The 15,021-nt window shown below is 45.3% G+C and overlaps 1 protein-coding gene across 1 annotated transcript in view; it reads right to left on the bottom strand.

Annotated features, from left to right (window-relative positions):
- LOC115475155 (unconventional myosin-X-like) overlaps positions 1 to 15,021 on the bottom strand; it is a 290,858-nt gene that overhangs the window by 54,197 nt on the left and 221,640 nt on the right. The window contains exon 34 of the mRNA XM_030210896.1: positions 5,176 to 5,383. Within this exon, the coding sequence (XP_030066756.1) occupies positions 5,176 to 5,383 (208 nt within the window). The remainder of the gene's footprint in view (positions 1 to 5,175; positions 5,384 to 15,021) is intronic.

Here is a 15,021-nt window from a genome sequence, read left to right as displayed (position 1 = left end):
ACCTTCCTCATTGATGGAAAGGAGAGGAGAAACGGATCATAAAAATGGTCCAATTTACCCCCTAAAAATACATTCATTGCAGCAGCCAGATAAGTCGGAGCGTCACCCTGTAGCATCCTAAAAACTGTAATTCCCAATTTTAAAAGGAGACAGAGCAGCTTTTGAACTAGAACCTGGAGGGAAGCTGACAGTCACTCAGGGCTGCATGATTCGGAGTAAGGTATCTTTGGAGGGTACTATCAAAACAGGGAAGTTTGGCCATCCTAATAGAGAGATTGCAATAAAGGTAAAAAATTGCAGATTATCCCTGTAACTGCTACACAGATTGCAAATACAAACAAAAAGAACACTTGGAAACATAACAAGTGTTTGTGAGTTTGTGTCCTGTAGTCCCGGAGATTTTTCTATTACAGTCCTGTAGTTACTACTACTACTACTATTTGACATTTCTAAAGCACTACTAGTGTTACGCAGCGCTGTACAATTTAACATAGAAGGACAGTCCCTGCTCAAAGAGCTTACAATCTAATGGACAAATGTACAAACAGTCAAGTAGGGTTCAAAGCGGTTTACATATATTCAGGTACTTATTTTGTACCAGGGGCAATGGAGGGTTAAGTGACTTGCCCAGAGTCACAAGGAGCTGTAGTGGGAATCAAACTCAGTTCCCCAGAATCAAAGTCCACTGCACTAACCACTAGGCTACTCCTCCACGAGCAACAGTCCATGTAGAAGCCTGCCCTTGCAGATCACCAATGCAGCCGCGCAGGCTTCTGTTTATGTGAGTCTGATGATGTGAGTCTAGATGGCCGGCGCCGCAAAAGGCAGTCCCGAACAGTATCGAAAAAGATGGCCAGCCATCTTTCATTTCGATAATACGGTTGGGGCCGGCCAAATGTCAAAGATGGCCGGGTTTGAGATGGCCAGCATTGGTTTTCGCCCATAATGGAAACTAATGCCGGTGATCTCAAACCCGGCCAAATCCAAGGCATTTGGTCGTGGGAAGACTACTACTACTACTACTACTTAGCATTTCTATAGCATTGTCCCGTTCCCCGGTCCTACCTGTGCCTCCGATGGAGGGGGCGCAGATCCGCGAGCCCCGCGATGCCTGGAGTGGCGAGGGGGGGCCGCCGGGAGGACCAATGCGGTCGCAGGAACCGGCGAGCCGCCCGGGCAAGCGCCGGCCGCGGAGAACGGGGCATCGCGCCGGCCAAGATGGCGGCGCCGGCATCGACGCCTCCAAAGGGCGGACCAGCGTTCAGGCTCCGCCCATCGCCCCCGAGATTGGTGCGCCGGTCCTGAGGCCCCGCCTGGAGAGCGGGCCGACCAATCCCGAGGCCCATTGTCTCCTGGGGTCGGGTTGGTTGGTTCCTCTCCCGGGGAGGGGGCGGAACGGCGCGACATTTAAACCAGGATGCAGGGAAACTCACTGCTTCCGGTTCGTTTGTTACTGAAGCCGTCACAGTGGGTTTCCCTGTGCTATCCTGCTAACCTCTCCTGCGGAGACTGTGCCTTCTTGCTAGCCGTCCTGCTAGCCCTCCTGCGGAGACTGTGCCTTCTTGCTAGCCGTCCTGCTAGCCCTCCTGCGGAGACTGTGCCTTCTTGCTAGCCGTCCTGCTAGCCCTCCTGCAGAGACTGTGCCTTCTTGCTAGCCGTCCTGCTAGCCCTCCTGCGGAGACTGTGCCTTCTTGCTAGCCGTCCTGCTAGCCCTCCTGCGGAGACTGTGCCTTCTTGCTAGCCGTCCTGCTAGTCCTCCCTCAGAGACTGTAATCTTGCTAGCCGTCCTGCTAGTTCTCCTCCTAAGATTGTGACTCAGCTAGCCGTCCTGCTAGCCTTCCTACAGAGACTGTACTTTGGTTAGCCGTCCTGCTAACCTCTCCTTCAGAGATTGTGCCTTTGTGGCTAGCCGGCCCTGCTAGTCCTCCCTTATAGACTGCGTTCTGACTACCAGCCAGGTCAGCCGTCACCCTGCGGTTCCAGCAGTCCTGCTGGCCGCCTGCAGCTGAGGGCTCAACCCTCGGTGAACGGCGGTCGCCGCAGGTGAAGATTGGGGTGCTCGGCTGCCCTCTGGGCCTTGCCGGGCCTAAGGGTACCTAAGGGCTCACCAATCGAGACAGGACAAGCGCTGCCAGGGTTACGCAGCGCTGTACAAGTTTAAACATGGGGAAGGACAGTCCCTGCTCAAGAGAGCTTGCAATCTAAAGGTAGTAAGTGTAGGTATCATGAATGGGGAAGATGGTTAGGCGCCAAAAGCAAGGGAGAAGAGATGGGCTTTGAGTAAGGACTTGAAAATGGTCAGGGAGGGCGCATGGCGTATGGGCTCGGGAAGTCTGTTCCAGGCATAAGGTGATGCGAGGCAGAAGGGGCGGAGTCTGGAGTTAGCGGTGGTGGAGAAGGGTACAGATAGGAGTGATTTGTTCTGAGAGCAGAGGTTACGGGTGGGAACATACGGGGAAAGGAGGGTAGAGAGGTAATGGGGGGCTGCAGATTGAGTGCACTTGAAGGTCAATAGGAGAAGCTTGAACTGTATACGGTAGCGGATTGGGAGCCGGTGAAGCGACTTGAGGAGAGGGGTGATATGAGAGTATCGGTTCACGCGGTAGATAAGACTTGCGGCGGAATTTTGGACAGATTGAAGGGGGGATAGGTGGCTAAGTGGGAGGCTAGCGAGGAGAAGGTTGCAATAGTCAAAACGAGAGGTAATGAGCGAGTGGACGAGGGTTCGGGTGGTCTGTTCAGAGAGGAATGGGTGAATTTTGCTAATATTATAGAGGAAGAAGCGACAGGTCTTAGCTGTCTGCTGGATATGGGCAGAGAAGGAGAGGGAGGAGTCAAAAATGACTCCGAGATTGCAGGCTGAAGAGACGGGGAGGATGAGGGCGTTGTCAACAGAGACGGAAAGTGGGGGAAGATGAGAAGAGGGTTTGGGTGGAAAGACAAGGAGCTCAGTCTTTGCCATGTTCAGTTTCAGATGCCGGTTGGACATCCAGGCAGCGATGTCTGAAAGGCAGGCCGAAACTTTGGCCTGGGTTTCGACTGTGATGTCGGGAGTGGAGAGATAAAGCTGGGTGTCATCAGCATAGAGATGGTACTGGAAACCATGTGATGAGATCAGCGAGCCCAGGAAAGAGGTGTATATCGAGAAAAGAAGTGGTCCAAGGACAGATCCTTGAGGAACCCCAACAGAGAGTGGGACGGGGGTGGAAGAAGAGCCATTAGAAAATACTCTGAAGGTGCGCTGGGAAAGATACGAAGAGAACCAGGAGAGGACGGAGCCCTGGAACCCGAATGAGGACAGTGTGTCGAGAAGTAAATTATGATTTACGGTGTCAAAGGCGGCGGATAGGTCAAGGAGGATGAGGATGGAATAGTGACCTTTGGATTTGGCAAGGAACAGGTCATTGCAGACTTTAGAGAGTGCTGTTTCTGTCGAGTGTAGTGGACGAAAGCCCGATTGAAGCGGATCGAGGAAGAGCCAACATTTGTAGTGCACTGGTCCCCCTGACATGCCAGGACACCAACCGGGCACCCTAGGGGGCACTTATAAAAATAAAAAAATTAAAATAAATAGCTCCCAGGTGCATAGCTCCCTTACCTTGGGTGCTGAGCCCCCCAAATCCCCCCCTAAGACCCACTCCCCACAACTCTACACCATTACCATAGCCCTTATGGGTGAAGGGGAGCACCTACATGTGGGTACAGTGGGTTTTGGGGGGGGGGGGTTGGAGGGCTCTCATTTACCACCACAAGTGTAACAGGTAGGGGGATGGGCCTGGGTCCACCTGCCTGAAGTGCACTGCACCCACTAAAAACTGCTCCAGGGACCTGCATACTGCTGTCAGAGAGCTGGGTATGACATTTCAGGCTGGCATAGAGGCTGGCAAAAAATTATTTTTAATTTTTTTTTGGATGGGAGGGGGTTGGTCACCACTGGGGGAGTAAGGGGAGGTGATCCCCAATTCCCTCCAGTGGTCATCTGGTCAATTTGGGCACTTTTTTGAGACTTGGCCCTAAAAACAAAATGGACCAAGTGAAGCCGGCGAAATGCTCCTCAGAGCCGGCCTTCTTTTTTCCATTATCAGCTGAAGCCAGCCATGTCTTAACAACGCCCACGTCCCACCTCTGTCCCGCCTCCCATACCCTTCCGAAACTCCCCCTTTAACTTTGGCCGGCTCTGCGATGGAAAGCAATTGGAGCCGGCCAAAATCGGCTTTCCATTATACAGATTTGGCCAACTTCAGGAGATGGCCGGCCATCCCCCGATTTGTGTTGGAAGATGGCCGGCGATCTCTTTCGAAAATAAGCTGGGTAGTAACATAGTAAATGACGGCAGATGAAGATCTATACGGTCCATCCAGTCTGCCCAACAAGATAAACTCATTTTACATGGTAAGTGTTACTTTATATGGAACTGAGTTTCTGGTGGACGTGTTTAGCACCGAGGTTCTGCTTCTTCCTATAGTATTTGAGAGCTCTTGTTCCCAGATTCTCTCATTGATTTGATCACAGGATTCATAACTTAGTCTCATAAGATTTTGATCCTGTTACCTCAAGTGTTTTTTTATTGAGAAGGTAACTGAAATCCCCCATTATTTTTATGTTACCCAGTTTGTTAGTTTCCCCAATTTCTGCATCTGTCTGATCATTCTGGCTATAGTGTCCCCCTTTTTCTCTTCCTTTTATTCACTTTCTTAATTAATACGTTCATCGCCATTATATCTTCCTTCAAGTTTTGCCTTTCCATGTCTACTAGATAGTCCCACTCAGCTAATGACTCCTTGAGGTACTCCGAGTGGTGGACTTTGGTCCTGGGGAACTGAAAAACTGAGTTCGATTCCCACTTCAGGCACAGGCAGCTCCTTGTGACTCTTGGCAAGTCACTTAACCCTCCATTGCCCCATGTAAGCCGCATTGAGCCTGCCATGAGTGGGAAAGCGCGGGGTACAAATGTAACAAAAATAAAAAAATAAATAAAAATATTTCTTTGCCTGCAGTCTAGAACTCTCACCTTTGAATTAGCCAACACCACCTGTGCACTAATGCAGTATAACAACCACCTATGTCTGCTCCCAGAATGTCCACAACCTCTGTACCTAACATAAGTGATCAATGCTGAGGTGCTCAATAAATGTTTGATCTAGTCTTTTAGGGACATGAAGTTGTATCTCTTACCTCACCTGCAGTAGTATGGGAGTTCACCCTGATCTTGCAGGATCCTCCTCCATGACAGTACACTTCTGTGGTCATCTCTTGTCGAAGGATGATGGCTGAGATTTCATCCTGTGATGGCACAAACTCTCTTGTTTTTGTCTTCTTCAGGGATTCACTGATGAACTGGGCATACCTGTCAAGTTCAGTGCATGGAAACTGTTCCTTCACTCTGGTTAGAAAAACAAAAAATGCCACTTGCATGAAGTCTGATAAACATACCCACAGCTGAAGATATTCGAGAAAGCTCTCAGTTCTTCTCATTTGCATTTCCTCCCCTTTCACTGTCATGTAGGGATAATTTTGGAATAAGACATAAGAACATAAGAATAGCCTTACTGGGTCAGACAAATGGTCCATCAAGCCCAGTATCTGTTTCCACGTACTTGTGGCCAATCCAGGTCACAAGTACATGGTGGAAACCTAAACAGTAGCAACATTCCATGCTACCAATCCCAGGGGCAGTGGCTTCCCCATGTCCATTTTCAGAGTAAAGGAGGCAAATTATCCCCGTCAACTTCAAAGCAGTTTGTAGATGCTAGGAATAAACACAATTTGAAGTGTTTATATACAAATGCTAAAGCCTAAAAAATAAGATTGCAGAGTTGGAGAATATAGCACTAATTGAAGAGGTAGATATAATAGGCATCTCATAGAGACCTGGTAGAAGGAGGTCAATCAATGGAACACTGTGTTATCAGGGTGCAAGTTAAATCACAATAATAGAATGGATCAAATTGAATGGGGGGTACACTATATATTCAAGAGGGACTTGAGTCAAACAAAATAAATATTCTACATGAACAGATAGCAGCATGAGATCCTTATGGATAGAAATTCCATGTGTGAGGGGAAAGAGTATACTGGTAGGGCTCTACTACCATCTGCCAGGACAGAATGAACAGACATAAACACATGTTTATATGAAATTAGGAAAGCTGGCAAATTGGGCAACATTATAATAATGGGTGATTTCAATTACCCCAATATTAACTAGATAAATGCTACATCAGGGAGCGCGCTAGGGAGGTAAAATTCTTAAATGTAATAAATGATTGCTTCTTGGAGCAACTGGTCCAAGAACCAACAAGAGGGGGAGCCATTTTAAATCTATCCTTAGTGGAATACAGGGTATGGTAAGAGAGGTAATGGTGTTGGATCCACTGGGAAACAATTATCATAACATGATCAAATTTGAGTTGATAGCTGGAGTGAAGTCGCTAAAGAAATCTACTGTAGCAGCATTTACTTTTTGAAAGGGTAATTATGACAAAATGAGTAAAATGATTAAAAAGAAGCTGAAAGGGTTGGTTGCAAAGGTTAGGACTTTAAATCAGGCGTGGAAGTTGTTTAAAAATACTATCATGGAAGCCCAGACCAGATGTATTCCACGTATTAAAAAAGGCAGAAAAAAAGAGCAAACAACAGCCAGCATGGTTAAAAGGTGAAGTGAAAGAGGCTATTAGAGCCAAAAGAACATCCTTTTTAAGAATGGAAAAAGGATCCAAATGCAGAAAATAAGAAGCAACATAAACACTGTTAAGGTAGATGTAAAGCATTGATAAAGAAAGCTAAAAGAGAATATGAAGAAAAACTTGCTGTAGAGACAAAATTACTACTATTACTACTTATCGTTTCTATAGTGCTACTAGACGTACACAGCACTGTACACTTGAACATGAAGAGACAGTCCCTGCTAGACAGAGCTTACAATCTAATCAGGACAAATATGGGATAAGGGAAATAGTTAAGGTGGGAATGATAAAACAGATATGGTTACTGAACAAGTAAATAAGGGTTAGGAGTTAAAAGCAGCCTCAATGGGCTTTTAGACTAAATATGAAGACAGCCAGAGATGGAGCTTGATGTACTGACTTAGGAAGTCTATTGAAGGTGTATGGTGCAGCAAGATAAAAGGAATGGAGTCTAGAGTTGGCAGTGGAGGAGAAGGGTACATGAAAAGCAGAAAGCCTGTAAGGCAATACGTGGGACCATGAAATGATATAAGTACATAAGTATTGCCACACTGGGACAGACCAAAGGTCCATCAAGCCCAGCATCCTGTTTCCAACAGTGGACAATCCAAGTGACAAATACCTGGCAAGATCCCTGAAAAGCTCAATACATTGTGTGCTGCTTATCCCAGAAATGAACAGTGGATTTTCCCAAGTCAATTTAATAATGGTCTATGGACTTTTCCTTTAGGAAGCTGTCCAGACCCTTTTTAAACCCCTCTAAGCTAACCACATTCTCTGGCAACGAATTCCAGAGTTTAATTACACACTGAGTGAAGAAAAATATTCTCCAATTTGTATTACATTTTTTGTAGCTTCATTGCATGCCCCCTAGTCCTAGTATTTTCTGAAAGAGTAAACAAACGATTCACGTCTATCCATTCAACTCCACTCATTATTTTATAGACCTCTATCATATCTCCCCTCAGCCGTCTCTTCTCCAAGCTGAAGAGTCCTAGCCACGTCAGCATTTCCTCATAGGAAAGTTGTCCCACCCCCTTTATAATTTTCATTGCCCTTTTCTGTACCTTTTCTAAATCCACTGTATCTTTTTTTGAGATGCGACAACCAGAATTGAACACAATATTCAAGGTGTGGTCACACCATGGAGCAATACAAAAGCATTATAATGTCCTCACTTTTGTTTTCCATTCCTTTCCTAATAATACCTAACATTCTATTTGCTTTCTTTGCCACCACAGAACACCAAGCAGAGCATTTCAACGTATCATCAACAACAATGCCGAGATCCCTTTCTTGGTCGGTGACTCCTAACGTGGAACCTTGCATTACGTAGCTATAGTTCCTCTTTCCCACGTGCATCACTTTGCACTTGCTCACATTAAACGTCATCTGCCATTTAGACACCCAGTCTCCCAGTCTCGTAAGATCCTCTTGTAATTCTTATCTTGGATGTAGCTTTCAATGAACTTGTCAATCCTTCAGTGAAATACAATTTTAAAGTCCCGAACAATCCTTTTAACTCCCTGACAGCTCATTGAAAGCTGCATCCAAGATATGTGTTTAACTTTGAATTAATTAGTTGCAGTCTCTTCTTATTTCTGTGTCTTGGAGAGGCTTTGTCTATATAAAGGAGTAGTTTTTTAGACTTATGATTAACAAGAGACCTCTTTGCAAATGAAGGTACATCTTTCAAATACATAGTAACATAGTAGATGACGGCAGAAAAAGACCTGCACGGTCCATCCAGTCTGCCCAACAAGATAAACTCATATGTGTATACCTTACCTTGATTTGTACCTGCCTTTTTCAGGGCACAGACCGTACAAGTCTGCCCAGCAGTATTTCTCGCCTCCCAACCACCAGTCCCGCCTCCCATCTCCGGCTCTGGCACAGACCGTATAAGTCTGCCCTCCACTATCCTCGCCTCCCAACTACCAACCTCTCTTCCCCCACCTGCTCCGCCACCCAATTTTGGCTAAGCTTCTGAGGATCCATTCCTACTGCACAGGATTCCTTTATGCACATCCCACGCATGTTTGAATTCCGTTACCGTTTTCATCTCCACCACCTCTCGCGGGAGGGCATTCCAAGCATCCACCACTCTCTCCGTGAAAAAGTACTTCCTGACATCTTTTTTGAGTCTGCCCCCCTTCAATCTCATTTCATGTCCTCTCGTTCTACCGCCTTCCCATCTCCGGAAAAGATTTTTTTGCGGATTAATAAAGGCACCTCTTTTTCTTCACTAATTGTTAGTGAACAATATTAACTCTTCTACACACAGAATAAAGTGGTGTAGAATTATTATTTAGCACTGGGTAATTAAAATCACCCATTATTATCCTGTTGCCCAGTTTGTTAGCCCCCCTAATTTCTGAAAATATTTCTGTATCCGTCTGTTCATCCTGGCCAGGTGGACGGTAGTACACTCCTATCACTATCCTTTTCCCCTTTACACATGGAATTTCAATCCATAGGAATTCCAAGAAATGTTTTATTTCCTGCAGAATTTTTAATCTATTTGATTCAAGGCCCTCCTTAACATACAATGCTACCCCGCCACCAATTTGATCCAGCCTATCACTACGATATAATTTGTACCCCAGTATGACAGTGACCCTCCTTCCTCCAGGTCTCAGAGATGCCTATTATATCTAATTTTTCATTTAGTGCAATATATTCTAACTCTCCCATCTTATTTCTTAGGCTTCTTGCATTCACATATAGACATTTCAAACTATGTTTGTTGTTCCTATTTACATCATGCTTACTACTTGACAGTATTAATTTGCAATCGTTTGTCTGATTTTTATTTTTATTTAAGGACACCTGATCTACTATGGTCTCTTTTGCAACCTCACTATCAGCTTACCCTATATTCCCTGTTTTGGTGATATCTTTGAAAGATACCTTATCCCAAACCATGCGCTTTGAGTGACTGTCGGCCTTCCCCCAGTCTCTAGTTTAAAAGCTGCTCTATCTCCTTTTTAAATGCCGATGACAGCAGCCTGGTCCCACCCTGGTTAAGGTGGAGCCCATCCTTTTGGAATAGCTCCCCCTTCCCCAGAATGTTGCTCTGTTCCTAACAAATCTAAAACCCTCCTACCTGCACCATCGTCTCATCCACATATTGAGACTCCGGAGCTCCAGGCACCAAAATGATAAAGGAGATGGAACTTCCCTCATATGAGGAAAGGCTAAAGAGGTTAGGGCTCTTCAGCTTGGAAATGAGACATATGAGGTGAGATATGATTGTGGTCTACAAAATCCTATATGGTGTAGAACGAGTAGAAGTAAATCGATTTTTTACTCATGCCAAAAGTACAAAGAATAGGGGACACTCGAGGAAGTTACATGGAAATACTTTTAAAACAAATAGGAGGAAATATTTTTTCACTCAACAAATAGTTAAGCTCTGGAACTCTTTGCTGGAGGATGTGGTAACAGCGGTTAGCGTATCTGGGTTTAAAAAAGATTTGGACAAATTCCTGGAGGAAAAGTCCATAGTCTGCTATAGAGACATATGGGAAGCAACTGCTTGCCCTGGGATTTGTAGTATTGTTAGGTTTTCAAGGCAGAAACTAGGTTCGTGAGCCCTTGGACCACTGCCGGGGAGCGGAAGTGGCAGGCAAAACCACCCCACACCAGAGACAACTCTGACAGAAACAGCTAGACTTCACCTGCACTTGACCATCCTTCCACAGGAGTTGAGCCCCTGGGTGCAGGCGGCTGGCAGGACTTACCGGACAGGGCAGGAACTGGACAAGCTAAAGGACAGGAACTGAAAGCTGCCAAGCAGCCACTGAAACAGGGTACAAACACTGACAGAAAAGAGTCAGGACTGAAAGCTGCCATGCAGCCACAAAGAAAGAGACATAGACAAACAGAAAACTAGACCAGGAATACAGACCAGAAACAAGACTAGAAAATTAGCAATAAACCTAAGCTAAACTTCACACAGACTGACTAGAACCAGACAAGAAACTCAAACAAGAAACCAGACTAGGCAGAAGTGCAACAAAGCACCAACAAACCAGGGACCTTAGACAATGCAAAGGCAAACACAGAAGTTTCCAGGTCATTAATAAAGCCCATCAGCAGCTGGAGTTCAAGCTGCAGGAATCACAAGGCAGCTACGGGTGCTGTTCAGGCACAAACAAGAAAAGCAAGTCTGGCAGCCCAGAAGATCCAGACCAGACTGGGCTAAAATCTGGAACGGGTGACAATCCATAGCAGCCACCGGTTCTGGCCACCAGAGGGCGAGGTGAGCACAGACAAGGAAACAGTCACCATGGTGACAAGTATCGAGTGTTGCCACAATTTGGGTTTCTGCCAGGTACTTGTGAGCTGGCTTGGCCACTGTTTGGCTAGATGGACCACGGTCTGACCCAGTATGGTTACTCATGTTCACTTATAGAGGACAAGGCCATAGTGGAGAAATTGAATGAATTCTTTGCTTTGGTCTTCAGGGAAGAAGATGTAAGAGATCTACCTGTATCAGAAATGGTTTTCAAGGGTGACAATGCGGAGGAACTGAAAGAAATCTCAGTGAACCTGGACAATGTACTAAATCAAATTGACAAGTTAAAGAGTGATAAATCACCTGGACCAGATGGCATACACCTCAGAGTACTGAAAGAACTCAAACATGAAATTCTTGATCTGTTGTTAGTGATCTCTAAGCTGTCATTAAAATCATCCATAGTACCTGAAGATTGGAGGGAGGCCAACATAACGTCAATTTTTAAAAAGGGTTCCGTGGTAATCTGGGAAATTTCAGACCGGTAAACCTGACTTCAGTGCCAAGCAAAATAGTGGAAACTATGGACCGTACAGGTCTTTATCTGCTGTCATTTACTATGTTACTATTCCAACAAAATTACGGAACACATACACAAACATGGTTTAATGGGACAGAGTCAGCATGGGTTCAGCTAATTTGCTTCATTTCTTTGAAGGCGTAAATAAACATGTGGATAAAGATAATCTAGTTGATGTAGTGTATCTAGATTTTCAGAAAGCTTAAAGTTCCTCTCATGAGAGATTCCTGAGAAAATTAAAAAAACTCATGGGACAGGAGGCAATGTCCTTCTGTGGATTAGGAAATGGTTATTGGACAGAAAACAGTGGGTAGGGTTAAATGGCCATTTTTCTCAATGAATGAGGGTGAATAGTGGAGTGCCACAGGGATCTGTACTGAGATTTGTGCTATTTAACGTATTTATAAATGATCTGGAAAATGAAACAAGTGAGGTGATTAAATTTGCAGATGATACAAAACTATTCAGTTGTCAAAACATAATCAGATTGTGAAACATTGTAGGAAGATCTAAGGAACCTGGAAGACTGGACATCCAAATGGCTGATGAAATTTAATGTGGACAAATGCAAAGTGATGCACTTTGGGAAGAATAATCCGAATCAAAGTTACCTGATGCTAGGGTCCACCTTAGAAGACAACACTCAAGAAAAAGATCTGGGTTTCGTTGTAGATAATACGCTGAAATCTTCTGCTCAGTGTGCGGCGGTGGCCATAAAAACAAACAGGATGCTAGGAATGATTAGGAAAGGGATGCAAAATAAGAACAAGAATATTATGTTTATGTATCACTCCATGGTGCGACCTCACCTTGATTGTTGCATTCAGTTCTGGTCACCGTATCTCAAAGAAGATATAGTGGAATTAGAAAAGGTTCAAAGAAGAATAAGAAAATGATAAAGGAGATGGAAGTTTTGAAATTTTCTGTTCTATCTTTTTTGAAGTTATGGTCCTTTTGATTGTTGTTCATACTTATCTTTTTGCTATTGGTTACCATATTGTTCTCTAGTTTGTTGTGGGAGTTTTGTAATTTGGCTCTGCCAGTTGGTAATGGGGGCGTCTTCTAACAGAAATAAGTATGGAGATTTTGTTCCATTTGTTAAGTGAGGCAACTTGCAACCCAGTTAGCCATAGTATTAGCATGCAGTAAAAAAAAAAACCATGCCATTATATTAGCCATTTTTGAAATATGTTGGGACTCGTATAGTAAAGCAAGCAATAGCTATTCTCAGGACCTGAAGCCGACTATCAAGTAGTTATTACTGTGTTTCCTAATATGAAATTGTCTTAAAATTTGTCCCAGAGAGATGTGGAGAGTCAGGAAGTGTTATGCTACAGCATTGGTCTCGTAGAATGGAGAGTGAATTGCAATGTAGTGCATGGAAGCAAAAGGTATCCTTAAAGGAGCATTAAGGTTTGAAGATTAGTATGGATTATCCTAGAAAGCATGGAATTTGAAAGGTCTTACCACTTGAAAGCTTCAGCAATGTCATGAATCTTGAGCGCCAGGACCTCAAATCCTCCTCTAGTATTCTGGACTCCTCAAACAGTCTTCCATCCAGGTTGACCTGTTGCGATGTATGCGTCTGCACCGCTTCCCGGCGCAGCCACGGATGTCCCTTCCAACAGTGGCCAGTATGCCATGTGGTGTTTCTTTCATTCCCTGGGCCATTCAGTCGCGCACAGACTTATGCATTGTGCTGCAGACATCCTCCGCTTGAAGACGTCAAAGAACAAGATTCCTGCTTGGATGGGCTGAATCATCAACTGTGCACAGGTAGCAGATATTCCCTCTGTGCTCCAAGCAACACCCAGCCAGGGTCAAGAGAAAACCTGCTTGTAGGGAGGTGTTCCCCCATGACCTGGTCCGCTCCCCTGAGAACTCCTCCATCCCATCTGGTGCCTGCATTGGTGCTCTCTCCCAAAGTGGTCATCAAGCACCACTCCGTCCCGTCTCTCCCACCCATTTCGCTGTTCCTCTCCCTGTCGGGCATCTCGCAGCCCTGCCTAGTGGCTCAGGAGTGCACCACTGTGATCCTGTCCTGCATCTGGAGGTCTGATCGCAGTGCCTGGGGCAGCTCCCAGCTGGCACACTTCAGGGATTCCTGCAGCTGTCTTTAGATCTCTGGGTGTCCTGGTCGTCACAAGGGACCAGGAGCAAAATCCTACCGAATGGCTGGTGGAACGATTCCACTTTCTCCTTCCCAGTCTGGACTCTGGAAGTAGGTGGCCCACGGGCTCCCATCCTCCCGCACATGTGGCTCCGCTCTGAGTAGGCTGCTTGTCGGGTCCAACCATTGCACCCCAAGGAGCTACAAGACTGACCTTGCTGGATCCAATCACCTCATGATTGTGGTGTTGTGTCTGGGGAGGCTCCTGGGGGTCTGATGGTTGGGGATCGTTCACTCTCCCTCTACAATTGCTCAGGGTCATTGACCTGTGCTGTGCCCTGAGAGCTCCTGTGGTCCGATGGTGGGAAATTGGCTTCCTCCTGGTTTTCAGTTATGCAGGGGTCCCTATGCCCGGCCAGTCAACTGCACCGTCCTGTGTCTGATCAGGTCAGAAATGCAAAGAGGCAAATGGAAGAAAGGATAGTCGCTACAGTAAAATTGGGGGACAAGACATTTTTCAGATATTTAAATGACAGGAGGAAGTGCCATAATAGTATTGTGAGACTCAAAGCTGAGGGGGACTGAAAACGGTCCATGAACTGGCCAATTTCCACAAACTACTGAAAACTTATCTCTTCGAAAAGATATATCACTAAGATCAACACATGTAACTGCACAATCTCTAATATAGATAGAAATGTCTTATAAAGTCTTTTGCTGTAATACAACCATGTACTTCACCACCATGTAACCCAAACTCTCTATAAACCAAATGTATACTTTCTATTCTCTATTTCCAATATCCACAATGAATTGTAAGCCACATTGAGCCTGCAAAGAGGTGGGATAATGTGGGATACAAATGCAATAAAATAAATAAATAATAAACATGTAGAAGCTGATAAGGATAAAACTGAACTACTTAATAATTATTTCTGTTCTGTGTTCACGGATGAAGGGATGGGGGTAGGACCGCAAAAAACAAATGCTAATGGGGACGAATGTATGGTACACCGGGACCAATTTTCAGAAGACTTTGTTCGGGAGGAGCTAGCTAAACTAAAAGCAGACGAAGCGATGGGGCTTAATGGGATACATCTGAGGGTACTCAAGGAACTCGGAGATGTTCTGGCGGCACTGCTGTCTGACCTCTTCAATGCTTCCTTAAAATCTGGAGTGGTCCCGGAGGACTGGAGAAGGGTGGATGTGGTCCCTCTGCACAATAGCAGAAGTAAGGAGGAGGTTAGGAATTGCAGACCTCTTAGTCTGACTTCGGTGGTGAGAAAACTAATGAAAACACTTCTAAAGTACAGGATCGTGAGGTTTCTCGAATCAAATGGACTGCAGGACCTGAGGCAGCATGGCTTCACTAGAGGCAGGTCATGTCAGACAAATGTGATTGATT

Source organism: Microcaecilia unicolor, chromosome 7 (assembly GCF_901765095.1).
Source record: "Microcaecilia unicolor chromosome 7, aMicUni1.1, whole genome shotgun sequence".
NCBI lineage: Eukaryota > Metazoa > Chordata > Amphibia > Gymnophiona > Siphonopidae > Microcaecilia > Microcaecilia unicolor.
This window is presented reverse-complemented; position numbering and strand designations above follow the sequence as displayed.